The sequence below is a fragment of the Ovis canadensis genome, chromosome 7 (genome assembly GCF_042477335.2).
Source record: "Ovis canadensis isolate MfBH-ARS-UI-01 breed Bighorn chromosome 7, ARS-UI_OviCan_v2, whole genome shotgun sequence".
NCBI lineage: Eukaryota > Metazoa > Chordata > Mammalia > Artiodactyla > Bovidae > Ovis > Ovis canadensis.
The window spans coordinates 83737428-83765169 of NC_091251.1; the positions used below are offsets into that span (position 1 = coordinate 83737428).

At 41.2% G+C, this 27742-nt stretch overlaps 1 protein-coding gene across 1 annotated transcript; it reads right to left on the reverse strand.

Moving 5' to 3' along the window:
• Positions 1-22698: 22698 nt before the first annotated feature.
• TMEM30B (transmembrane protein 30B) lies at positions 22699-26394 on the reverse strand. Its single transcript, XM_069596761.1, has one exon. It carries the CDS (start codon positions 26092-26094, stop codon positions 25033-25035), a length of 1062 nt encoding a protein of 353 aa, XP_069452862.1. The 5' UTR covers positions 26095-26394; the 3' UTR covers positions 22699-25032.
• Positions 26395-27742: the final 1348 nt, after the last annotated feature.

Sequence of the window (27742 nt, forward strand, 5' to 3'; positions counted from 1 at the left end):
AAGTTCTCTAAACTTCCTATGTCTCAGTTTCCTTCTTTGTAAAAGGGGGTTGCTTATAGTGCCCACTTCAACAGGTAATTGGGAGGGTTCAGTGACTGATGCTGAAACCTGTCTCCTATCATCCTGGGATAATCCCAATTAGCTTTAGATGAAAATGTTGAATCTTAGAGATGAAGATATAGATAATCATGATTAAAAAAAAACATGCTGAAAGACTGGCACTTGTATATGTCAGTTGTTGAGAGGGAAGTCATTGATGGTAGGCAAGCCTTTAATTTGGGGCAAGAATAAAAACAAGTCAATTTTAAAGTTTCTCTGCCTATATGAATACCTCCAATGAAGCACAGAGTTAGAAGCCTCCAAGAAATTTCAAACCACTTTTCAGGAAGGAATCTGGTCTTCTGGGTGTAGACGGGTTTCCCCAATATATTGCCAATATGCCATCTGTTCCTCCTTCACCAGCTCTGTACCTACCGGGGTGTTGGAAGAGATACTGATAACAAAGATCCATTCTCTGAAAAGGACGCACTCTGTAGGGGGAGGAGGAAAAAGCTTCTGAGTCCTTCCGGATCCTGAGATTCGCACTGTCCTTCTTCACTGCAGTCTGACACACTCTCAGAGGGACTGTCGAAATCTTTGGCAATCATTCTCCTCCACTGACCAGGGTTAGACTTAGAGTTGAAGACATAGAACAGAGCAAAATCAATTCCTTTCAAGGCAATTAGCCAACTGGTTTAGCCAAACCAATTTCTAAACATTGTCCTTTAACTTCTTGGTAGGATTAAGGGTGGAGAAGGAAGTGGCAATCCACTCCAGTATTCTTGCCTAGAGAATCCCATGGACAGAGGAGCCTGGTGGGCTGCCGTCTATGGGGTTGCACAGAGTCAGACATGACGGAAGCGACTTAGCAGCAGGAGCAGCAGGATTAAGAGAGTATCTTTCTCTTCAGTAACTGGATTGTGGACCTCACAAACACCTAGCAGGAAAGAGGTTAATTGAAAGGGTTTAGGTTGTTATTTACATGCCATGTAAATACCTAACTAGTCCTGGCCTTTGCATTTGGCCATATCTCGACAGGGATTATAGGATGAACTTGGCACTTGTGGGACTCCCAGGAGAAGTCTTGGGATTTGGGAATATATGCTTTTGAAGTTTGCCATCCACTTCAATCTGTTCTTTAGGCCAAATCCTCATAATCACACCTGTCCTCCTTATGAGGGTTTGATTGTGGATGAGGCAATTTTTGCCTTTTCTCCCCAAAGGAGAGATCATTATCTTAAAAAAAGATTGTCTTATAAGAGGCAAGTTCAAATACAGATGAAAATAATAATACTACTTAGCATTTCCACTTCACCTTTCATCTACAGAGCTCAAAGTACTTGGCAAACATTAATTAATTCTCAGAACACCCTTGTGAGGTAAAGTAAGGGTATTATCTTTATAATAATATATAAATACTGGCTGATTCATGAAAGCAGCCACTTTAAAGGGACAATTCTGCAGGATCAATTTCAAAAACAACCTTCTCACCTGGTGTAGACTTAATCCTTTTGGGTAACACATTTGGGAGCGCCAAATACAACATTCTAGAGGAGGCGTATCTACCCTTTCAAAATGATTTCTTTAGTGACTTTCAACAGTCTTAGCTATTTTGAGGAACTTTTTCTCATGAAAAAAACACTCGTGGCTTATCTAAATGATATCAGTCTCTACATATGAAAGAATTCAAAACTGTCCTTATATAAAATTTAATGCTGAGAATTTGGGATCCTGTTTCAAATGCATGTGGATTTGAAGGGGTGTAATAATTTCAGGATTTTGTAATGTTTTCTATCCTTGTCTTAAATTCTGAACACATTGCACACCGTAGTTTCAAGATTCATCAAAATGGGTACCAGTCAAAACAAGAGACTCTGACAGCTGGCAAAAGCTGACCAAGAATGGATTGGTCATCTTGCCCCCACTTTCCTCTCTTCATGTGGGTTGCAATGAATGCTTCACGCCAAAAGGTGGTCTATTTTTCTCTTGTATCCCTTCCATCTTCTGTCTCCTTTAGCAAATAGCATAGTATTCCCTTTCTCAGTTGCTAACCTGGGCCCTAGCAATTGTTCATCAGGACTGATTATATCACCTCAATGAAACTCACCATACATCACTACATTCCATCATATGTAACTTCATTTCTTGCTTTACCCACAACTATATATTTCATAACTTCATTCCCATCTACACTTGCTCTTCCTGGTGACAATGTTCATCTGTGTGAAGTTTGGCTGGCTTTTTGATCCTGGAAAGTCAATTTTTTAGGCTAGTAGGAATAATCCTTAAATTAAAAGATACTTGCTCCTTGAAAGGAAAGCTATGACAAACCTATACGGTGTTTTAAAAAGCAGAGACATCACTTTGCTGACAAAAGTCTGTATAGACAAAACTGTGGTTTTTCCAGTAGTCATGTACAGATGTGAGAGTTGGACTATAAAGAAGGCTGAGTGCCGAAGAATTGATGCTTTCAAATTGTGGTGCTGGAGAAGATTCTTGAGAGTCCCTTGGACTGCAAGGGGATCAAACCAGTCATTTCTTAAAGGAAATCAAACCTGAATATTCACTGGAAGGAATGATGCTGAAGTTCCAATACTTTGGCCACCTGATAAGCCAACTCACTGGAAAAGACCCTGATTCTGGGAGAGATTGCAGGCAGGAGGAGAAGGGGGCGACAGAGGATGAGACAGTTTGGTGGCATCATTGACACAATGTACGTGAGTTTGAAGAGGCTCTGGGAGATGGTGAAGGCTTCTCTTCCTTCACCAGCCTGGTGTGCTGTAGTCCATGGGGCTGCAAAGAGTCAGACACAGCTTAGTGATTGAACAACAACATGTCTTTAAATCCATTTCCCATCAAGAACTATGTGGCATTCAGGAATCACTCAGTAAACATTGTCAGGATTTACTTTGTTCTGTGGAAATGGAAAAACATCCCCGGACTCTGAAACCTTTTTTTATAGTCTTGGTTGGGTAAATCCCCTACATGAAAATTGTATATATATATCTCTGAATTTTCTGCTTATCGAGCCTTGTAAGTGAATTATTCTGCTCGGCCCCGTAAGAAATGGTACTGGTGTGTACCACTTATCCCTGGACTATGGATCCGCTAAGTCTATCTACTTACCTCTGTCGATGGCTTCACTTAGCAGCCTCAAGAGAGAAAACCTGGTTTTGGTCTCATAACATTGGTTGAGCTGATGGTCTCCAATCTCCAAAGTGGGATAAACCAGATTCCTTCACTGTGTTTATTTTGGCCCGCCATGTCTCTTCATGGAGAAAATGGCCTAAATAAAGTGTTTCCTCTGTGAATTTTGACAGGAAACACTACTAATATGCTTTCCTTTTGTTGTGTGCCTTGCTCTTTTCTCCCAGTGTTGTTTAAATATTTTCAGGACAATGACATATTTATTAATTCACTCCTCTCTGCATGGGGCATGAAATGATTGGTTCCTCTGTAAAACCCTCTTAGAAAAGGTGGTTTCTCCAGTGAGAGTTAATAATATTACCACTATTCATGTAAAAAAAATGCTGAGACAATCTCTTAAAAATGGAACACATTTATCTAAAACAGCTGGTAAAGAAAGCACGCAGGCCCAGCCAGAGGCAGCGAGGCCAGAGGTCAGGGTTAACACCCATTTCGGTGGAACTTTGAAGCTGACATTTTACAGATTATATGTGTCTCAATGCACAGTGGGCATGGCATATAAATTGGACTTAGAGGCCCCTATTTGTTCTCTGCATTTTTATGAGCCCACAGAGCTCTTCTTTGAAGCAGCATACATCGAAAAGAAAAACTCATTTTAATGTTGTGGAACTATTTACAATAAATCACCTTTACATCCTGGCTTTTCTTAAGTATAAGAACTCTCTTCACACACACACACACACACACACACACACTCATGGGTAGCTTGTTTTTTATATTTACAGTATGGTAAGCCCAGCTCCCCTCTTCTCCTTGCTTTGACTTACGAATCTGATCAGAGATGCAACTGTATTTGGTACCACAGGGACGCCTATTGTAAGTCACGTGAGATGATTCAGCTGCAATGAGCTATTCTTTACCCCCAGGAAAATCCCCTGATACCATAAAATGCTGGCTATAGCATGGCCCTTCAGCACTAGAAGAAAGCATCTGATTTCAAAGAGATTGAGTTCCACTCTGGAACTAATTATATCATTCGTTTTATGGATATTTTAAGTTGCTAGGTGTTTTAACTGGAGAAGGCTGGCGACCCAGAGAGAAACACACACTGGCAGAGACTGCCATGGGCACTTTAGCCACCTAATTAATTTTCAATAAAAGCTCACAATAGTTAATTTGCTCTAGACTCAATGTAAATCAAATGGAGACAAATAGGTTAAAATTAGAAATGGGTGATAGAAACCATGTTTACGGTCAAAATTACCTTTCACCCTGGAAATAACACAGATTGGCAGGGGAAGAAAATGAGACCACACAGATTTTTGTTCAAATTGATTCTTAAGTGAATTAAAGATTTTATTAAGGAGAAAACCAGAATCTCCCCTCCCCAGTTCGCCCCACTGGAGAGATCTGAGATCTACAAAACAAAACAAAAAAATGTTACTTTCTGGAAAAGTGTAGTTTAGAAAAATGGCACTTTAAAAAAAAATCAGAGAATGAAGACATTGTTTCCATTATACCAAGTTGCCTGGTGCCCTCTCTTTCCCCTGCTCCCCACACCCCCCCCCCCAGGCTTAACATAGTATGGGTATAATAGTAAAAATACTATACAGTTATTAAGTTCCCAGGTCTAAATTGCCAGGCTTGCCTACCCACTGCTATTCCTTTAGCTCCTACTTTTCAAAACATTGCTTTCTAACATCAAACAACCATTTTTACTTTTACAAGAACACAGACACAGATTTCTTATGATTTTATAATGATACTTCAGGCCTCCAATTAAAATACCTAGACAATATAGATATCTTTGGCTCAGTCCATTGGACAAATATTATTATTAAGCTTCTCTCCAGGATTTTATATTTGCAAAATATTCTGTGGGCTTTAATCATTTTAAATTGCCTTAACTTTGCCCATTTTCTCCCATGCCTCTCTGTTATTCTTTAGGCAACCATTTCATTTTAACCCACGAACTACTCATGTGATGCAAGGTGAACTAAGCTTTTTTTTTTTTAAATTTTAACATGTTGGAACGTTAGCCTCAGAGATAGTTAGCTTTTCCCTCATCCTTTGCTGAACATGGCAATTTAAACCACCCCGGGATTCTATTTTTATTTCACTTTTGCCAAGTTCATGGAGTAAATTCCCTCTTTTCCACTCAATCTGGTTTTTCTTCCTGCCCCAAAGGAATGATGTTGTCGCTGTAATGTCTTCTAATGCACTATAAATGCCGTGATGAATTGGAGGCAGGCTGGTTTCTTCTGAGCAGGAGTCCATTATCCTGTCACAGTGTTCCTTCCCTGTAACTTAATTTTTATTGTAACAAATGACTAAGTACCAAAAAATGAAACAATGTGATGGGCCAATCTAAAGTGGCCTGACTCTGACGGTAAGTGCAGTGGAGTGACAATTGTTTGCAGCTGCCTTCCAAGGGCTCTCTCCCTGATGACATCCACTATCCAAATTGGAGTTATCAAAAGCATTTTCTGTATGTTTATGTAAGATCTTCATCCACACTGACTGACTAACAATACTAATATAAATAAAGCACTTTGCAAAAGACATAAGCTAAGTGTTAAGAATGAGCATGTTAAGAGACCGTCTTAACTGTGTATTAGAATCACCTGGAAATTGGTTCAACTGTGCTATAGGATGCCAGCTCCCATCACAGGAGAAGCCAGTATATTTGGCCAAAAATGAAGCCGAGGAATATGCATTTTAAACAAGCATCTCTCTTAATTTTGTTGGAGTCATATAGATTATATTGTGAGAAGCCCTTGCTCAGAACTCTGGTCAATAAATCTTTTCAATAAACATCCACTGCATACTTGACCTTATTTTATAACAAGACATCGTTTTTCTGATTGGCTAACATAGTTTTAATTTGAACACAATATATTCATAAATGGTCCATTTCCCCTTCTTCTGTTTTCTAGATTGTCACCAACATGTCTGGAAGATTAAAATCACCTTTATATTACTGATGATAAACGAATATTAATTGGGAATCCATAGATTCCAGGAAATTCTATCAACTTGGCATGTAAGTGAATAGAGGATTTTGCAGATCAGCAGTTTCCACATATTCTAAAATGGGTCTGTGACCCCCCAAAAGGTTAAAGATCATTGTTCTAAAAATGGAAAAACTTAGCAGTATTGGCCTTATTAGTATGAAACTTCCACATCAAATAATTGGTTGTAATGTCTAAACAGTACAACTGATTATGTATCTAAATAGTACAACCGATATTAAGACTATAGCTTAAAAAGAGACTATAGTTTTATACGTGATCAACATTTTATAATCAAATAAAGTTTATTTCAAACCTCCTTACATACTCAAACATTGTCTGATGTTTGAAGTTTAATATGTATTATAATCAGATTGTCCCAGAAGCACCGAAACTTTTTTCCTAAGAAATATTTAGTAATAAAGGATAGAACCACTAGGTTTCACTTCCAGTGTTTTGAATGGTGTCTATTTTAGAGGCAACATGAAACTGAACAAAGTTTGGAAGATAGTGGAATCTCAGCATCAATTCATCTATTAAATATTTATTGAGGGCCCATTAAGAAAAATGAAAAACATTTGTTTATTGAAGCCTGAGGTTAGCAGGTTTGGGAATTTTCCCAGTTTCATCTAAACACACCTGTAAGTTCTCATGGTAGAATCCTCCAGTTGTAAATTCCCAATTGGATTGCGATTTCAATAAAAATCACAGTTGACGTTATCAATCCATGTAATTTATAAGGACAATGGGGCTGACTTTAAAAAGTTTGACCATCATTTACTTAAAAGCCTGGATGAGAATGGGAGAGTGTTGGGGAAAGAAGTAAAAGAATAGGTTTCTGAATAAAAACACCTTAATCAATTGATATCCATAGAATAATGATAGCTGTTTTGAATAATTATTGTTCATGGTTATAAAGAATGGGAGCCATATCAAAGAACACCAAATATTGTATCTCTACCTTAACAGCTGCTGGTAGTGAGACAAGATGTCCTTAAAATGGTCTCCAAGTATTTCATTTTAATCATAAACCATGAGGTGTTAAAGGGGTTAATGAGGTCTCAAGTCATTGTCAACTAATTATCTTTAAGTTGTTGTCATCACATTCTAATTGTTATACTTCTGCCAGCTCCACCACTGGGGGTGCCCAATCTTAGAGTAATTGGTTAAACACTCACACACACCCACGCACACAAACCAACGGTTTCTAGCTGCGGTTTAGTTTGCTAACCTAAACCATTGTTACCAACACACACGTGCATGCATACAAACACAGGTACTTGCATACAAAAAGCTTTTAGGAACTTTCATCTTTTAAAAGGGCAGGGGGAGAAATCAATAAAGTGGTAGCCTGGCCAGCAGTAGGAGATGGTTGAAGCAGCACGGGTGGCTGAACTGTATGAGAAACAGATGTAAGCTCTTTGGGGCTAGGGCAGGCCTTTCTCTTTACAACCAACTCAACCAGCCAATGGAAAGCAATTAATGTCCCTGCCATCCGTCACCCACCCCTGGCCCCCAAAGATTATTCAGTCTGTCTGTTGAAGCCAAGAGCTTCATCCACCCAGCTGGAGAACCTATGATTTAGGCTCACACTTCACTCAAGTAGTACGCAGTCTTAAAAATGATTCGTTTCATGGTCTGAATCAGCAGGGAAGTGCTTTCTTGCTGCTCCGTTTTGTACATTCTACCATCAGACAGGTCTGCATTCACCTATTGCTCTTTACATTCATCTCTTTCTTTTCCAAATTTGTTTCACTGGCCTGGGAATCATTTTGGAGTTGATAAAGGACAGGGACCAGACACAAATGGGTCATTGCCAGTATGGTTACTTAATCAGCTTTCAAAGGAGTTAGATGTTACAAGGTTAAGGATTTGAAATGATTTTTTAACCACATTGAGAAAAACGGCAATTTCTCAAAAAGATAAGCAGGCATCTACCCTACAACTCAGCAATCCCACTCCTAAGGATTACTCAAGAGAAATCAAAAGATACATCTACAAAAATAATTACATGGCAATGTTCATAGTAGCATTACTCATAACAGTTTCAAATTGAACACAACCCAGTTGTCCATTAACAAGAGAAAGGATAATCAAACTGTAATATATGCCTGCAACAAAATACTACTGGTACACAAGAATATGGGGAATCGTAAAAGCATTAGATTGATCAAAAGAAGGGATATATGAAAGAGTATATACTGCATAATTCATTTATATGAAATCTATGAATGGCCAAAATTAATCAACAATAATAGAAGTCAGAAGTCAAAAAGGTTGCCTCTGGTATGGGGGATAATTGATTGTAAAGGGTCACATAGGAACTTTTTGGAGGTGATAGAAATGTTCTATATCTTGTTTTAAATGGTTGAGTTTGTGAATACAATTGACATAACACACTGAACTGAACACCTAAGACCTGTATCTGGTACTGTGTGTAAATTATCCCTCAAGTTTTTTAAAATTAAGAAGTGAAGAATTTGGGGAATACAGATGTTGTACCAGGAAAAAAGAAATGACTGAGGAAATCAGGAAATAGAAATGAGGGGAAATCAGAGATGCTGGAGGATGTGAAACTCAATAAGGATGACAATATATGTGGATACAGAAATCCCTAGCCAGCTACCTGAAAGTTTCTTGAGTACTTACTGTGAAAGCACTGTGCTAATCACTTTCTTCTATATTATCTTTTTATCCTTCCCTTTTTCTTTGACACTCCAGTGCATAAAATTGGATTAGCCCTATTCCTTGGTTCATGACATATTCTTATCTTTGGTCCATGCATGGCTAGTTTTATTCAGTTAGCTAGTTATTCATAATTTATACTTGTAAGACCTTCACCCAAGAACTAACTAGAACCTTGACTGTAACCTAGTATCTAGCTATATAATCCTATCTCCCATTTTCCCAACTTCCCCCAGCTCAAGGTAACCATCATCCTCAACTCTGTGTTTACCTTTTCTTTTCTTTTTACATAGTTTTATTAAAGCTTGTGAATTATTGTACATGTAGATTTAAATGTTACTTAGCTTTAACTTTATGAAAAAATGTATTCTATATAATCTTTTGGCATTTACTTTTTCACATTATATTGCTGAGATTCATGTAAATTGTTATGTCTCTGAGTCATTTAATCTTTATTATAGCCCTATGAAATAGGGATTTTTAGCCACATATTGAAGATAATATTGGGGCTCAGAGAAGTAAATTAATATGTCCAAGGACACAGCTAGGAAGTGGTAGAGACAAAGAGTTAAAGCTTAAAATTGGTTAACATATTTTAATCAATATGTTACACTGCCTTCTCTGTTCTACACCATCTGTAATTTATAACCATATCTCTATCAATACCTCTACCTATTCTTATCTATACCCACCTCTGTACATATATACATATAAACATAAATGTCAGCATGAAGCTCAAGTTATGGAGCATGAAAGAATCCATCAAGTCTATGTAATAATTTACGGGTGGGTCCTTATACTCTGGTGGAGAAAAATATAAAAGTTATACATACGTATCACTTCAAGGATTTTGGTCCTTTAAAATTCAGAATATACAAGCAGGTAACGCCATGGGAATAGTGTCAGAAGGTATATAGTAGCATGTACCCATGTGCTTTCTGGGATGTGTATTAGAATAGCATCCTTCTTTTATTTCATCTCATATTCTAAAAGAGCAAATGCATGGGCCTTGTTTAAGCAAGTACTGCTCTGTACCTTATAACTGTATACCAGAGGCTGTAGAAACTAGATCACTCTCTCAGGATGCCATTACAGCCAAGCAGAATCTCATTAAAAATCAATTCCTCGGGTCCATAAAGCCAGTTTATTTTATCTTCCTGGAGTGCCTGCTGCTAGCCGTTACACAGTTCCATTGTGTGGCAGTCTTGTCTGTAAAGAACATTGCACAAAACAGCCATTTAAAGATTTTCCATTTTTATGTTAAACTTTATAATTTTGCAGTAGTTTAAGTTTACAGGGTTTGCTTCCCAAGTTTGAGATATCTTGTTACATGTGTTAGAAGTAGTATTGTTGATCCTAGGTCTCACTAATTAAATATTTGCCTTTATAAACTAGATGCTGTCCAATGTGAATGTGCAGATTTAATTGGGTAGCAGGGGTTCTGGAGCTAAGAATGCCTGATTTGGTCAATTTCTGCAACTTCTCACCCATGCTGCTTTCTGACTGTTGAATTGTACCCACAGCCTCTCTGGGTAATAATGCAAAAATCAGGTTGGGAATTTGCAATTTGTTGTGATTTGAATTCAGGTATCTCTAAACATTCTAGAAATCAATATGTATCAGCCAAATTTTATAAATGGGGAGTTGAAAGCACACAGAGATTTAGTGACCTGTACAGGTCACACCCTCTGAATGAACAACAGAGGCGGAAGAAATTGGAGAGGCTGCTCTGGCCCCATCTGGAATCTTTTAACTCTTCTGACCCCCTTCAGCGATTTAGGGGCTGGCAGATTTCAGAGATCAGTGAACTTCTTGGAACAGTGCTTGGCAGTGAAACAGAGGCTTGGATTCCTTAGACGTTAGCTCTTCCAGGATGCAGGCTCGGTTTGCAATTTAGAAGACAGGGTGTGTGTTGTGAGGGGAATAGAAGGGATGGACAAGTGTGAATTGGGCTGGGACTGGAGTAGGAAAAGGGTTAAGATGGCTACAGATACCAAATCCTTGTCCCCTGCATGCTTGGGACTAAATAAGCATATCATTTAAAAGATTTTAGACGTTGAGATCGGAAGAAACCAAGTCCAAAATAAACCTCAGTATAATCTATTTAAAAAATTTCAGTGGAAAGCAACAGGATTCTCCTCTGCCATGAACTCCTGCAATTCTGACAAATGTGTTTCTCCTCATGAAACCACCGCTGGGCACCATTCTCCAAGATGCCTTATGTAGAACCCCGTATCTACAAGATGGTGATTAGTGTTTGAACAAAAAGAGGTACTTGCTCAAATATGTTTGCATAGTTTGGCAGTCTTTGATCTCACTCCTGGAGAATCATAAGCTAAAAGCTCTGAAAAGTCCTGCAGGGGGAAAAAAACCTATTTGAACTTGTGTGATCATGGACTTTTCCCACAGCGTAGCAAAGCAGCTACAAATAGCATCTCATGAAAATAGAAATAACCTGCAGAAGACATTTCAGGGGAACGATTTTTTATGTATAAATTAATTTGTTAATGTTTGGCTGTGCTGGGTCTCCATTGCTTTCCATGGGCTTTCTCTAGTTACGCTGAGAAGGGGCTACTCTTAGCGGTGCTGTGCGGCTTCTCCTTGCAGTGGCTTCTCTTGTTGTCGAGCACAGGCTCTAGGCACCTGGCTTCAGTTACTGCAGCATGCAGGCTCGATAGTTGTGGCTCTCTGGCTCTGGAGCAACGGCTCAGTAGTTGTGGCTCACGGGCTTAGTTGCTCCGCAGCCTGTGGACTCTTCCTAGACCAGGGATCGAACCCATGGCCCCTGCATTGGCAGGCGGATTCTTATCCACTGAACCACCAGAGGAATGATTAATCCTTTGACATTAAAACAAAATATTAATCCTATGCCCAGTCCACTGTAAACATTTCCATCTAAATCTCATATCACAGAATTCTATCACTGGAAAGGCATCCAGTGGTTTAGTCCACCAGCCTCATTCTGCAGAAGAGGCACAAAGAGTTAGATAACTTATCGGAGTCACATGATGGAAAAGCAGCCGTGCACAGGATCTCCTCCCAAGTCAATGCTCATCTGTGTCCCCATCTGTCACTCAAAGCACATAGTTTTCATCTGGGCTTGAAAACACAAAACTGAAATGCTTCTTCACCAGTATCTTGTGTTAATGTTTGCCCAGGATGAGACTCGATTAGGGGAAGAGTACTAGAACTTGAAAGAAGGGTTCTCCAGGACTGGGGAGAATTTTAGAGACTATGAACGCTTCCCTGGTGGCTCAAATGGTAAAGAATCTGCCTGCAGCACAGGAGACCTGGGTTCAATCCCCAAATCAGGAAAACCCTCTGGAGAAGGAAATGGCACCCCACTCGAGTATTCTTGCCTGGAGAGCTCCATGGACTGAGGAGCCCGGCAGACTCCAGTCCATGAGGTCGCAGAGTCAGACATGACTGAGCAACTTGCTTGGATTGACTGAAAGCTTTTAGAGGACTTTCCAGGTGGTGCTAGTGGTAAAGAACCCTCTTGCCAAGGCAGGGGACATAAGAGACATGGGTTCAGTCCCTGGGTCAGGAAGATCCCCTGGAGGAGGGCATGGCAACCAACTCCAGTATTCGTGCCTAGAGAATCCCATGGACAGAGGAGCCTGGCAGGCTATGGTCCATAAGGTTGCACAGTCAGACGTGACTGAAGCGACTTAGCAGGCACGCACACAATGCTTTTAGAAATATTCCAGATTCAGAAAGCAGGCAGTGCCCAGTAGACACTGAAGATGTGTAAAGCCAGCAGGTGGGAAAGTTGTCAAACTTGAGAGTGTCCGAGGTACAGAAACGGTGGAGCTGCAAGGAGACACTAATCATTACAGGGAGAAATGCTCACCAGCCTTTGAACCAGGGGCTTGACTCAGCACTGGAACGGGGATGGAGAGCAAAGGCAGATGGAAATGTATCTTCCAAAGGGCCAGGAGAGGATTTGTCTCATAAGAAACGTGTAACTAGAAACAGCTTGATCTGCCTGAGTAACCTATAAACCTGCTATTCCCCATATTTGTGTACATTTTACGCTACTAAAAATTGGCGTAAGAATCTATGTCTGCGTACGTTAAAAAAAAATCTGATTCTATGAGCTTGGCTAAGGAGGGAGGTGAGGAGGGTGGGGATAGATGGTGGGGAACAAGAAACACATTTTTGAAGGAGAAACAAAAACCTGATTCCTTGGTCAGGGTGGTAGAGGGTGGGGTTGAAGTGAGTCTTCCACCAGCTGAGTCTAAATTGACTGGGAGGCTTTTATTTAGAACTCTCTCTTGGCAATATTTTATCACAGTATGGTTTCCATTCTTGGCTAAGTAAAAGAACTGAGGTGGAATGGAATTGGCTCCGTCTTAGCTCTGACAAGACAGTCATAATAATGGGAGCCATTTTTTCCCCATAACTTTGAAAAACATGAAAGCAGATATTGGCTCTGAGCATGTCTGATGGTCTAACTTTATTTCCTGTCAACAGAAATAACTCTGATTTATATTTGGTCATCAAGTTCACACACTCACATACAACTTGTACTGAGAGAGCACAGAGAGATGTAATATACAGACCTGTGATGTATGCCTGTCCAGCAAAGCTTCCTGGTCCAAAGGAGACCTCAGGGACTGAGAAAGACACTTCAGTATTCTCACTCTCCTCACACCCTATCCCCCTGTGCATCCTTCCAGTGACATATATTACTTGGGCTTCAGATGAGCTCCGTGTCGGCTTTGATCTTTGAGCCCCTCACCTACACTCTTTGTGATCCAGAAGGTTGGTTGGCCTGTATCCAGTAATTACAGTGAGATGTCGAAGACTGAAGGGATGATCCATGCTGGCATCTGGCACATTGTTTTATTCTTCTAATATCTGGGTACATCAGAGAAGTGAGAGAATTTTTAAAATTCCATTTCTTTTTCAAAATTGATCGATAGTCCAGACAGTGGAAATTGAGTGAATACGCCTTTTCAGTTAATGCCTTCTTGTGTCATCTGGTTTTGAATTCAGAAGCATTCTTTCCACTGCCCTGTTATTGTACCATATAATTCATTGAATTCAAGATGCTATCAATCATGACATGTCCCATTATTTTATGTATCACTATGAAAAAATTGCTGCCCATTAAAAGAGGAATTAGAAGCTCCTTATGTTTAAATTTTTGTATTTTATCCTTATTCAAGGGATTTTTTAAATATTTATTTAGAGTTTTATTATATGTCCCACTTGTGCAGAAATAAAAAGGAAAGTATATGTAAAATTAAACTGGCTAACTTTCCCCTAACATGTCTTCATACCCAGAGCCCAACTGTTCTTAGTCCCTCTAGAGACAGATCTTTCAATGTCTGTGATTATGCACAATGCAGTGTTTTGCCCCAAAATATGATGATGGTGCAACACAATGACACCCACACCATGACCGTGGCCTGGCTGACAGTGAGTCTAAGTGACAGCAACTGGAAGAAGCCATGGATAGTGAGAAACCAGGAAATTGAAACACAACCTGATTTTAGAGATGTTAAAATATGGGGGTGGGAGATGTCTTAGAATGGAAGAAATATGGTGTCTCTCAGTCTCAAAGCATGGCATGTACGAGATTCGTGTATACAAAATTCAGAAATATGTTACAAAAATTTCTCTTTTTGTTTCCAAGGCTCAACATCAACCTCAGAAAAAAAAAATGCGAAGTTTAAAATTAGCTACCTCCAAATTACTGTCTAAGTTTAAGCAGTTCACCGGATCCTAGTGAGCATACTTACTTTGCTTGCTGAGAGACAATAGGCTTTCTTTTTAAAAAAATCTGGCCACGGGGAGGGTTTATCTGTCAGTTTCTTAAGACTGTGAGCCAGCTTCATGTAGTTCCTGGGAAAGGTGCCTGTCAATATTTATTAGCCTCTCACTATAAGAAACCCAAATTCTAATTTCAAATAAGTCAATCCTAAAGCTGAGCGCTGAAGAATTGATGCTTTTGAACTGTGGTGTTGGAGAAGATTCTTAATAGTCCCTTGGACTGCAAGGAGATCCAACCAGTCCGTCCTAAAGGAAATCAGTCCTGAATATTCATTGGAAGGACTGATGCTGAGGCTGAAACTCCAATACTTTGGCCACCTGATGCGAAGAACTGACTAATTGGAAAAGATTCTGATGCTGGGAAAGATTGAAGGCGGGATAAGGGGACAAGAGAGGATGAGATAGTTGGATGGCATCACTGACTCGATGACATAAGTTTGAGTAAGCTCTGGGCATTGGTGATGGACAGAGAAGCCTGGCGTCCTGCAGTCCATGGGGTCTCGAAGAGTTGGACATGACTGAACTGAATAAAAATTTCTAATAAAAACCATTTTCATGCCTATTTGGCAAAGTTATCTGGTGAAAAGTTGCAGTGAAGTAGATGGCATGTACTTTTCCAAGAATAGTGTCAAGAATCTTTTCTTTATGACATAGCTCTAAAATAAACACACAACTTTTAGCAGAAAAAACAAATTGGTAGTAATCACTAGAATTATATTTGAAGGAAATAGTCCATATAATTTGAGTATAAATGAAAAATAAACATTCCCGTTTCTTTTTTGATAGATTAATTGGAATGTACTAAAACACAATTATTATGCAGTTTATAAGCATTCGTATTTTATTTACTCTCAGGAGCCTTAATTTTGGAAACTAGTATTCCACATGAGCATTCAGTTCAGTTCAGTCGCTCAGTCTTATCTAACTCTTTGTGACCCCATGGACTGCAGCACTCCAGGCTTCCCTGTCCATCTTCAACCCCCGGAACTTGCTCAAACTTATGTCCATCGAGTCGGTGATGCCATCCAACCATCTCATCCTCTGTTGTCTCCTTCTCCTGCCTTCAATCTTTCCCAGCATCAGGGTCTTTTCCAATGAGTTAGTTCTTCGCATCAGGCGACCAGCATTACACAATCACCTAAGATTTTTTTTCCTTTCCCACCTGCATGAGGCCCAGAAGTAGTTAAAGGCTGGGATTCTGTCTCCGTCCAGCGGAGGGCAGTAGTGCACATCTTTAGAAGAGAGTCCGATTGCAGACTGGCCGGAGGCTCATCAACTAAGTTGTACATTGCGTTCCCTGTCTTTTGAGTCAGGATCCGGTGACAGTCCTTGGTAAGGTCAACAAGGCCATGAAGAGTTGGCTTCAGGGCGCCAGGTGGCAGAGTTAAAGGCTCCTCCTCCCAGTTCTGTGGGATGTACTCCTTCAGCCCAGGGTTGTGTGCCTCAGGAACAATTCAAGACTCTGTGATGAGCAAAGCATCTGGGACCAAGCCTTGCTGCTTGGCTGCTTGAGTTCACCTTTGACCACAAACTGGACGGGATGCGGTTAAAACACGACTCATTCCTTTCTCAAGATCTGTCCTTAGACTGCATTTTCTCCTATTTTCTGCTCTGATGAAAGGCAATGAGGAGACGCGGAGGCTTATAGGTCCTGTAGGAGCTTCTGCCTCTCTGTACCATCCCTGCCCAGAGCTTTGCTTCCTTCCTGCCATATTTGGACAAACTGGGAATGGCCAACCTACCAGAATTCCCAGGGAACCAACCATTGAGTGTGCTTGGTGCCTTTGAACTTTCAATTAGAATGGAGTGCTTGGGCAGTAGTCCATCTAAAGTCATTTCAATCATTCAATTTAAAGAAACTGTTAAATCAAAAAGAATTTTCAGACTTCTTAACAAATTACCAAACGCTTGAGAATGACCTCTAACCATGTGCATTGCATGAGTCTATAGAAATACTGGAGACACCCCAGAAAGGAGTAGACTCTAAGAGTGTTATAGACCATCATGTTCTAAGAGTATGAGGACCATCCCCACCCCAAAAGCCTTTCACAAGGACAGGGCATATTCCCTGGGTTATTATTTTTATCAATACTATGCTATCTGCGTAGTCTAAGGGTGCATGCTCAGTCGTGTCTGACTCTGCGACCCCATGGACTGTAGCCCACCAGGCTCCTCTTGGGATTTGCCAGGCAAGAATACTGGAGTGGGTAGCCATTCCCTTCTCCAGGGAATCTTCCCAACATAGGGATCAAACCCTCATCCCTTGCATTTCTTTACCACTAGGGCCACCTGGGAAGCCCTGCATAGTTTAAATGATGTTAGCAAAATGGACTCCTGTGTATTCACTTCCTAGTTTAAGAAATAGAATGTGACCAGTACCTTTGATGCCCCTGTTTGCCTGTCCCTCATCCCTGCTTCTTTCTTTCGGCCTCCTCTTTTCTCAGAAGTCACCACTCTCCTGAATTATAATCACTTCTGGTCTTTCTTTCATGCTCTGATGGCCTCTCCCTTCCGTTCCATTGGTCTAGTTGTCTAAAATCACCCAGTTGTCTAAATAACTGAAACTTTGCAGTAAGTCTTCATTTCTGGTGGGTCAAGGGAAATTTCCCTTCCACCTCCTCACTCCCACATCCCCCTGTTCCTTTTTTTTTAGGAGTGTCTTGCCTATGTTTGTTCCCTTATGAGATTACTCTTAATATTCAGAGAGGACGAGAAATCGAGTGCCTTAGTGTGGATCCTCAGTCTGATAAGCTGGTTTGAATCCTGGCTCTTCTTTACTGTCTGTGTTACCTTAGGCTAGTTACTTTACCCCTCTGAGCTTCAGGTTCCTCGTCTGTGCCCTGCAGATTCACAGGACTGTCATGAGGATTACAATGGGGGGACGTTGTTGGTAAGGTATTGAGAACATTGCCTGGAAGGCATCGCTACAGACTTTGAATAGCTGGGAGCTTCTGCAGTCACAGTGACCTCCTTGCTGTCTCTCGTCAACCATGTCACCTTGGACTAGTTTCTTTATTTTTCCAAACCTCTGTTTCTGCGTATGCCCAATGGGGATAATATTAGGGTTTGTTATAGAAGTTAAAGGAGGAAACCAAGGAAATTGCTTAGCATGTTGTCTGGGAAATACTTAACAATTTCATTTAAGCATTTTAAGTAGATTTAATTTTATAAGTGAATTATACCTTCTCTTCTTGGAGATTCTTCTGGGTATCTACAAAAACATTCGCCTGGAAATCCAAAACGTTTGCTTAAGAGAAGAATGCTGATTGTAAAGGGAAGTTTGCGAAACCATCTCTTGCATTCTTGTGACTTTTCCTTGCTTTCATCTTTTTGAAGAGCAGGATTCTCAGAAGGAAAAAAATCAAAGCCAAACTCTTTCCTAGGCTGTCTCTGTTTCCACAGCCTGCTTTGCTGGCTTAGGTCTGACCAGGGAAAACTGTTTCTTAACTTGTTTTCCAGAATCAGAGGAAAGTTTAACATAACAAAATTTTATAGCTCCTGCCCAGTAACATATATTACTTTAGAAAAATAAAAACACCTTTCCCTTATCATGCATTATTCTTTTACATGTACAATTTTCCTGACGTATTGAAGTAATATTCCATGGTTTGCTATGACTTGGAGGTTTATGGCCCTTCTGAGGCAGATCAGACTAAACATAATTCATTCATAGCTACTTAGTGCTCAGGGAAATAAACCCCTGAACTTAAATAACTATGGTGTGACCTCCGTAAAATATTATTTATGGTTTGAAAACTACTATTATGTAGATATCAAGATGTGCCAAATGTTATAAACCAAACATCAGCCGGCAAATGGGACCACTAGTATGCCATTTATTTTTGCTTTTCTTTCTGGATATTTCTCTACAAATGCTATTTTCATTTAAATGGTTTCTGGAGTAATTATCTGGCAGAGGAAAGCAGTGTTCATTTACATTTTATTATAGAATACTACAGTAAGTAAAAAATTCTCCTCTATAAAGAAGCACCACAAAAATATAAACATTCCATTAACTTATTGCAGTTTAGTAGGAGAGACACTGAGGACTTTTGAGTATAAAGTAACTGTCCCTTCTATCAATGAATTAATGTAACCCATCTGCTATTCATCGCTGCAAATTAGTTTATGGAGGAAAACCCGACTGCACATGTAAGTTATCCAAATGGGAACTCTAAGCTTAGACTTTGGCACTGTTAAAAATATATGCGCCTTTACGACACTCCTTACTGTAACATTTTCAAAAGTTTAGGGTGTCATCTTTGTTTCCTCAGTGATTTCCTATGCATTTAATGATATTGTAAGAAATAATCTGTTCAGTGGTAGTAAAGTAATGGAATCACAATTATTTCCTAATAATCATTCATTTGAAGACCTACCACAGGCTAGTCACTCAGCTTGGCGTTGACAGTAATAAAGCCAGATGAGATGAAAAAATCCTCAGTGCTCGAAGAACTAACAGTTTGAATATGGAGGTATATAACCAAATAAGCAATTTCTAGACGATGCATCAAGTGCTGTGAGGAAGGAATAAGCACAAAGGGAAGACAAGGCTGAGGGCAGAGAGTGGAAGGGCAAAAATGGCTTGTGGAGGACTTCACAGAGCCAATGACCCAAACACTGAGCAGGGTCTTGAGGATGACTGGGACACATTCTGACGGTCAAGTGGACATGCAAGATGAGGATGGGCAAAGACATGAGAAGATGCTGGGCTCAGGCCCCTTCAAATCATTCAATATAGCTGGAATCTGGTGGAGCCTTGGAGGAAGAAGGCATGAAGATTCAGAGCGAGGCCAACCATGAAGACCTTGTAGGCCCTGCTAAGGAGCTGAGACTTTCACCTGCAGGCTGTGTGCGGACGTGAGAGAGTTGAAGTTGAGGGTCATGTGATGAGATCTGTGTTTTGGCTAGCTCCTTGTGGTTAGGATGTGGAAAATAAACTAGAGCCCAATTAGCAGGCTCCTCCAGCTTCCAGATGGAAAATAACAAAGTCCTGGGCCAGGGCAATGACAGAGAGAGACCTGATTGAGTGTGCATTTGGGATCTAGAAGCAACAGGCTCTGATAACTAGTTGGATGTGGGAAGAAACAGAGGGAGGAGCCAAGGAGGCAGTTCAGGTTTGGGGCTTGGATAACTGAGTGGGACCGATGAGTCATTTTCAGCATCTGGGGCTATTCCTGGAAGAATGGGTTTGGAGGAAAGGTCAGTGGGTTTCCTGCTGACCACGTGGAGCTTATGCTATTTGTAGGACATTTAGGCGTATCCCAGAGGCAGCTAGATGTGTGAGTTTGGAGAGAAGTTAGAATTGGAGGTAGAGATTATGCCATTTACTTATATGATGGTCAATAATGTTTTTAAAGATTCATGAAAGGGAGTGAACAAATGAGCTAAGTTGCCTCCTAATGGTACAAATGATACCATCATTCAGTTACTTACAAATTACATTGAAATATCAAGTCTTCAGCCCTAAAGCCCTGTAGGTAAAAACAAAAAGCAAAGAGTAAAAGTGTTTTCCATTCTGTATTTGGGCTTCCCTGGTGGCTCCACTGATAAGGAATCTGCCTGCAATGCAGGAGACCCGGGTTTGACCCTGGGTCAGGAAGATCCCCTGGAGAAGGGAATAGCTACCCTCTCCAGTATTCTTGCCTGGAGAATTCCATGGACAGAGGAGCCTGGTGGGCTATAGTCCATGGGGTCTCAAAAAGTCAAACACAACTAACACTTTCACACACTTTCACATTTTGTCATTTGGGTTTTCCCTGGTGGCTTAGTGGTAAAGAATTTTCTGGTGGCTCCTGTCCGCAATGCAGGAGATGCAGGTTCTATCCCTGGATCAGGAAGATCTCCTGGAGAAGGAAATGACACCGCACTCTAGTATTCTTGCCTGGGAAATCCCATGGACAGAGGAATCTGGCAGGCTATAGTCCATGGGGTTGCAAAAGAGCAGGAAATGATTTAGCAACTAAACAACAACAACATTCTGTCATTTACTATGAGTAGGAAGTGATGGAGCTCTCATTTTGGATTCTTTAATAAAAATGGAATATGTCTTTAACTTATTAAAATCATAGCAAGACTTCATCAAGTCTTCCTTTGAGAATATTCAAGTGCCCCCATTGAAATGACTATGACTGCCTCATCCAGAGGCTGTGCTTTTGTTGTAGAACACTGCTTTCATTGACTTTTGAACAAAATTGAGCAAAACAGAATGAATTTCTCCCTCATCAGTCTTGATGACTTTCTAAAACCTCATGCATTTTGATGGTTAAAATTAATGAAACTGTATAATAGTGTTAAGCACCTTGGACTTTCAGAACAACGGCCTTTTAGAAGAACAAAGTATCATAATTAATGACACGTCATTCACAGTTTTCATCAGTAATGTAAGGTTTCAGCCACTTTAATAGGAATTCAGTTAAGAACTCAATGCAGAGAGAAAGGCTATTAGAGGAGGTGCTGTACAGTAATATCTTTTGCTTCTAAGGAAAAAGGTAAATCACACTAAAACTCATCAAAAAGACAAGCTGAGAGGTTCAGAAGGAGGTGAGCTACCATCCACTTACTGAATTTCTCCAAGGTTTGTCATCAGTGAGGTCACTGGTGGGCTCTGCTCTCTGCAGTGGGTTCCAGTGGGTTCCAGTCACAGCCAAGTCTCCCCCTTCTGGACACCCTGCTTCATGCTCCAAACTGCACCTTTTTTTCTTTTTTTTTTTCCTTTCGTTTCTCCTCTTGCTCCACATCCCCAGTCTACGTTAGGTTTCACTGCCTCGGGGTCTTCATTGTGCTATGCTGAGCTGCTCAGCCAAGTGCATAAATAAAGAAATGACACCTTGCTGTGGTGAACTAATTTACATCATTACCACTAACAGTGAGAATTATAACGCCAGGTGGCAAACCAGTGGGGAAGTATTTTTCCCTGAATACACGTTGTTAGTCTTATCAAAGAAACCATGGGGGATGGTAGTATATAGTGAGTCAACAACTGTTTGTAATTTTTGCAGATTCTTTACACAAAAATACTACTCTCGGGTAAAATCTCTCTGGGAACTTAATATATTTCAGTCAGATTCACTGAATGACTTTCTTAATGACACTTTATGTGACTGCTTTTGTTAGAGGGAAATTATGAGAAATTCTCCTGGGGGGAAAAAATTGAAGTTAAAAAAATTCAGTCAGCTATGTTTTATCAGTGGGAAAAAATCTAGGGTGCAAAGAAATGCCTGATGAAAATAAAGGAAGAGGGCATTTACTATTATTACAGTTACTTGTACACAGTAACTGATATACCCAGGGGCATATAAGGAATTGATTACATTACAGCTCTACCAATAACTCTGAGAGTTTGCTCAAGACTTTTGAGATCCCCAATGACGAGAAGAGGGCACAGATACCATGATGCAGAAAGGGTTGTGGTTATATAGTGTGAAGTGGTACTTATTACTAAAGAAAATCTCAGACTGTTTTTCTGTCTCTGATTTGAAACAACTGTCTAGTCCTTGAATTGTTGACTTGATTCTGGAGATTCTTGGAAAGCCTTTGTTATATTATTCTGTACGGGGAGTTCCCGCCAACCACATTAGTTTCTCTTTTGTTTGTGGTTTACTTTACAAAGTAGATCAAAGCACATTTTCAGTCCAATTGTTGAGGTTCACTTTTCAGTCTCATTCCAGACAACACAACTCTAGCTAGGAAGCATTTACTAGACAACATGAGACTTCAAACCCAGCTAGAATCCAGAGATACTAAACAAAACGCTACAGTGCAGGAAAATGTTTCATCTTTTGTTTTCAAAGTTTCTGAAGTTTTGTAGTCCAAAATACCCAATAAATAATTGTAATTTAGAATTTGGGTAAAATGCAGAAATGGATAAGTAAGATTGCTGCAGTTACATTCTTTAGTAACTTAATACTAAATATTATTAAAAATTGACCACATTTTACTAAATTCAAACAACAGTCAAGGATTGTCTGATTCATACTACATGTTGATATTGATGTAAGTTCAAATTCTGTGTTAGGAAGTTAACACTGAAAGATTGAGTTCATTTGAGCTTTATTCTGAAAGGCAATTTTCTTGCTGCAGTATAAATCTGCTAATAACAAATGAGCAAAGTGGATGGTAGCTGGTAACTTTAAACATTTGTGGCTTTAAGATCATAGTTCAAAAGGATTAAGCAAATGTGATAACAAAGGCAACACAAATATAACCTTTATTCTCTTTCAAAAACCCAAAGAGGACCTGGAACCATATTCATTGATTTAATCAGAATACCTTTAATTTTGTAGACTCATTTAAAATTTTATAGCAATGAATACTGTAAAAATGATAGTAATATACATGGTTCTTCTCAACTAAGTAGTAAAAAAAATGTGGTAAATTATAAAGAAGCAACTACTTGATCAAAAATTCATGATAAATAAAAATTACTCTACATACATATGATCATATATACACAGCCTAAAATCACACTACAAAATCTGGCAGTAAAACTGTGTCATATTCAGGAGTTGGGAAGCCAACATACTGGGATTATAATATATTTTTTGGTTTATGTAAATACTGGGACAGAATCTCTTAAGTCACAACTGTTCCAGAAGATCCAACAGATGTCAGCGAACATGCATGTTGTCTATGTCTATTATTTTTCAAAGAACCAGAAGAATAAAATAAAATTAATATAAATTATTCAGTACAATTCAATATTTCTGTGACTCAATTAAAACAAAAACCAAAAAACTTCAAAGTATTGCCCTGCCTTATGCCGCTGCTGCTGCTGCTAAGTCACTTCAGTTGTGTCTGACTCTGTGCAACCCCGTAGACGGCAGTCCACCAGGCTCCCCTGTACCTGGGATTCTCCAGGCAAGAACACTGGCAAGAGCAAAAATTGTACTAACTGGAAAGTAGCCATAATAGGGAATAGGCACTAAGAGTTCTGATAGAATACCGAGTAACTGTTTGCTTTCAGCAAATAAACTTGTGCAGATGATCTCACTTTTTAAAGTTTTTTTTCCATAAAAGGGTTTTTAAAAATTCTATTATCTTACAGTAACTTTATATACCAATATATTAAAAGGAGTTTAGAGTAGTCAAAGTTTAACATTATCTCAATGGTTCAAATAATTTTTGAGTCTAGTTTACATAAGACTAATTTCTTAGCATTCACTTCAACATATTATTAAAAACAAACATGGTTCATTTGAGAACATTAACTTTTTTTAGACACAAGGGAAAAGGTATGAACAACATAAGCATAAAAAAATCACTAAGCATAAAAAATCATTTAGATGACAAGACTGAGTCACAATATGACTTTAGGAAAAACATTTTCCCTCTAAGGTCCCCTCCAGCTATCTGATTCTAAGGTTAAAACCTGCCCACTGAATTGTACAAACTGACCTGACATTTTCAAGTCTCTACACAGTACCTGGCAAAAAAAAAAAAAAAAAAAAAATTCAATTTCTTGCACTAAAATATCAAATGAATTGTTGCAAAACCCGGCTCTGCAAATCTGTATGCCAACTAGCTGTTTTCACTACTCTGCATGTTACAGAGAGCTTCCTATGTTCAAGGAGGAGTGAGACCAAACTGGGAACATTATGCTTGTCACTGCCCCTGGGAAAAGATGACCACCTGAAAACCTGGACGGGCAGTGATGGAGTCACACCTAGCCTCAGACATATAAGGAAATAGGCAACAGTATCCTACTTGCTGCCTGGTTCAGGGCACTGATTCCTTTGAGGGAATACAGAAGGAATCTCCAGATGGGTTTGTTAAAACTGCAGCTTCGAGGGGCTCACTAAAGCCTTAATGTGTCAGAATTTCTGGGGATGGGGCCTTCTAATCTATCTACATTTTAAAACAGCATGTTCTCCTCCCCTTCTCCATGCCTCTGCTGGTTATTTGTAGGCTTCACTCTCTACACTTACCCCCACCCCCCAAGAAAAGAAAACCACTGTACTACAGTGGTTAAAGCTCTAGCTTCAGAGTCAGAATCAGAACCAGGAGCCAATGAGTAGCTGTTAGATCTCGAAAGAGTTCTTTGACATCTACGGGTCTGTCTCTTCATCAGATGGAGTTTGAATAAGAATGTATAAGCAAGCGTCCATTCCTCGCTCAAAGAACCTAACATGTCCACTCGTGAAAGAGATGGGGGAAATTTGTAGGAATGTCTCGCTCTAGCAGTTCAAACACCCTAAAAGAGCCTGGAAGCGCCTGATCAGGTGTCAATTTCTCTCTCTCTGGTCCCCTCATCCACAATAGGAGGCAGTGTGAGGCGAAGTTGGAATTGGGTGACAGTCGAGAGGGAGAAACCTAAAGAAGTTTGCAAGAGTTTTGGCAAGGAGCAGAAAGGGTACTTTGAAAGCAGGAATCACTCGTCGTCCTCCTCGTCCTCGTTCTGGTCCTGGTAGCGAATGTAGACGACCAGCATGACAAAGCCCACGAAGATGCAGAGGGAGCCGACCAGCAGGTAGGCGATGCCCAGGAATGGATTCTTGCCGCCCATCCACGAGATGCTGCTGAAGATGAGGCGTTTGTGGCCGCTGAAGGCGCGCACCGGGTAGTTGTAGGTGATGTTGACGCGGTAGGCGCCCCGCGGCAGCCCGGCCGAGTAGTTGCCCTGGCGGATGCGCGCGTACAGCTTGCGGAACGTGGGCAGCGCAGCGGTGCGCATCCACACCACGAAGTCCTGGTTGATGAAGCCGGTGTTGTTGGGGTCGGGGCTCAGCTCGTAGACCGGCCGGTGCCAGTTGGGCGGGGGCGCGGTGCCCCGGAAGGCCAGCGCCAGGCTGCCGTTCACCAGCGGCGGGTTGCGGAACTTGACGTGGTAGTCGGTCCACCAAGCGATGCCGGTGCGGTCGAGCGGCACCTCGACGTAGGGCCCGTTGGGCTGGCGCTGGTGCCACAGCGAGAAGGAGTCGTTGAAGAGGCTGTTGGCGATGGCGCCGCAGGGCGCGATGGGCAGGCCGGCCGCGCTGTACTGGTAGGGGGCGCACTCGTTGACCGGGTGGCGCAGCGAGCTCGGCAGCCCGCTCAGCTGCGAGTCGTCGCGGGACACGCCGTAGCGCCGGTTGTTCTGGTAGAAATTGGTCATTTCGTAGTAGAGGTACACGGGGCCCTGGAAGAGCTCGGGCAGCGAGAAGTACCAGGCGCACGAGCAAGGGGGCGGCGGCGCGCGGCCCTGGCCGGCCGTGGCGCACACCGAGCAGTTGCCGGTACCCGGGTCGCCGGTGTAGTCGTACGCGAGCTCCTTGATGCCGTTGGAGGAGTAGTAGAGGCCCAGGCCCAGGCCGATGAAGGCCAGGCCGGCGCAGAAGAAGAGCGGCAGCGCGATGCTGGCCGACAGCAGCGGGTGCCAGGCGGGGAGGCGCTGCTGCGTGAACGCGGTGTTGTCGGGCTGGTGGGCGCCCCGGGCGGTGGCGCTCCAGGTCATGGCGCCGCGCGGACCCACGGAGGGGCGCTCGGGTGCTGCGGCCCGGCGGGGTGCCTCGCCCTCCGCGCTGGGCGAGCCTGGGGCTACTCCCGGGGCGGTTTCCGCTGGCTCAGGTGAGTTCTGGCCCCGGCCCGGCCTCAGGCCCCTGCACAGGTGAGTCTTGGTACCAGGTTCTTCTGGCCGTGGCTGGATCCCCTCAGTTCCGCCTCGGCCCAGGTGCTCGACCGGCTCCGCCCCTGCGGGTAATCGCAAGCCGCGCCCCGCCTCTTCTGGGGTGAGTAGGGCGGGCGTTCCCTTCCCTCACCTGGCGGATCCAGGGTTCGCTTGTCCTCTCGATTCAGGTGGGTCCGGACACCAGCTCCTCCTCCTCGAGGTGAGTGGCGGCCCCAGGCTGCTTCTGAGTGGCTCCTACCTTGCTCAGGTACTTCTTCCCTTCCCCTTTCTATGTGACCAGAGTGCCTGGGCCAGTCTTGCCCGAAGTCATAGAAGCTGCAGCTTCTAGCACAAAGTTCCACTGAGGGATTGCATCGTGCGTCCTGGAGCCTTGAAGTTTACAGGTAATTAATCCTCTTTTATCTAAAAGGCGGGACAAGTGTCTCTAGCGACTCTTGTCTTTGTAAGTTAATTTAAGGACCCTTTTCAGTTATCTTTCAGGGATAAATGTTAATGTCCGAAGAATCACACTGTAGTAAATCTGTTTGGAATTCCATGCCTGCATTCAAATTCTAGCCTTTTTTTTTTTTTTTTTTTAAGGGAAAATGATTTTCCAGCTAGGTGCCCCAATCTGGCTGTAGAACTAAAAAAAGTGAAAAGTTCTCTAAAAATAAAATGACACTTAAAACAGAGAATTAAAGATGCAAGAGGTTCAGAGCCTTTAAATATCTCTAGCTGGTGGAGAAACCGCACAAACAGAAAAATGCACTTACATGTAATTTCTTTCTCTTTTCAGATTATTTGCCTGACTGGGGGAAAAAAAAGCCTTATCCAAAGTACCAAAAGACCTACTGCTATCCACAGTCAAGGATGTTATGACTTTTGGCCTAAGGAGGTGAACTACAAGGATTTGTATTTCTTAGTGCAGAGAAAACCCAAATTAGTTCTGAACATTGCTTGGGATTCCAGCTTTTATATCTAGGTTGGTACAATATACACAAGAAGGTGTCAGGCCATTTCAACTTTGTGCTAAATCCTTCTTAGGTACTGAGGTGTTTCTGTCTCTCTTCCTGCTCATAAAATGCAAATAACTTAAATATTTTCTATATTACAGTTCTGCACCTAGAATAATATATCACATTCTGGAGTCAATTGAAATTTGGAAAGTTAGAATACTTGCTAAATTAAACAACAGGATTTTTTTTGTTTGCGTATATATATATATATTTTATTTTATTTTTTATTTTTCTTAACTCCAAAAATATTTTGTATTGGGGTATAGCCAATTAACAATGTTGTGATAATTTTAGGTGAGCAGTGAAGGAAACTCAGTCATACATATACATATATCCATTCTCTCCCAAACCCCATCCCATCCAGGCTGACACATAACATTGAGCAGAGTTCTGTGTGCTATACAATAGGCTTTTGTTGGTTATCCATTTTAAATATGGCAGTGTGTACATGACCTTTTCAAAGTCCCTAACTATCCCTT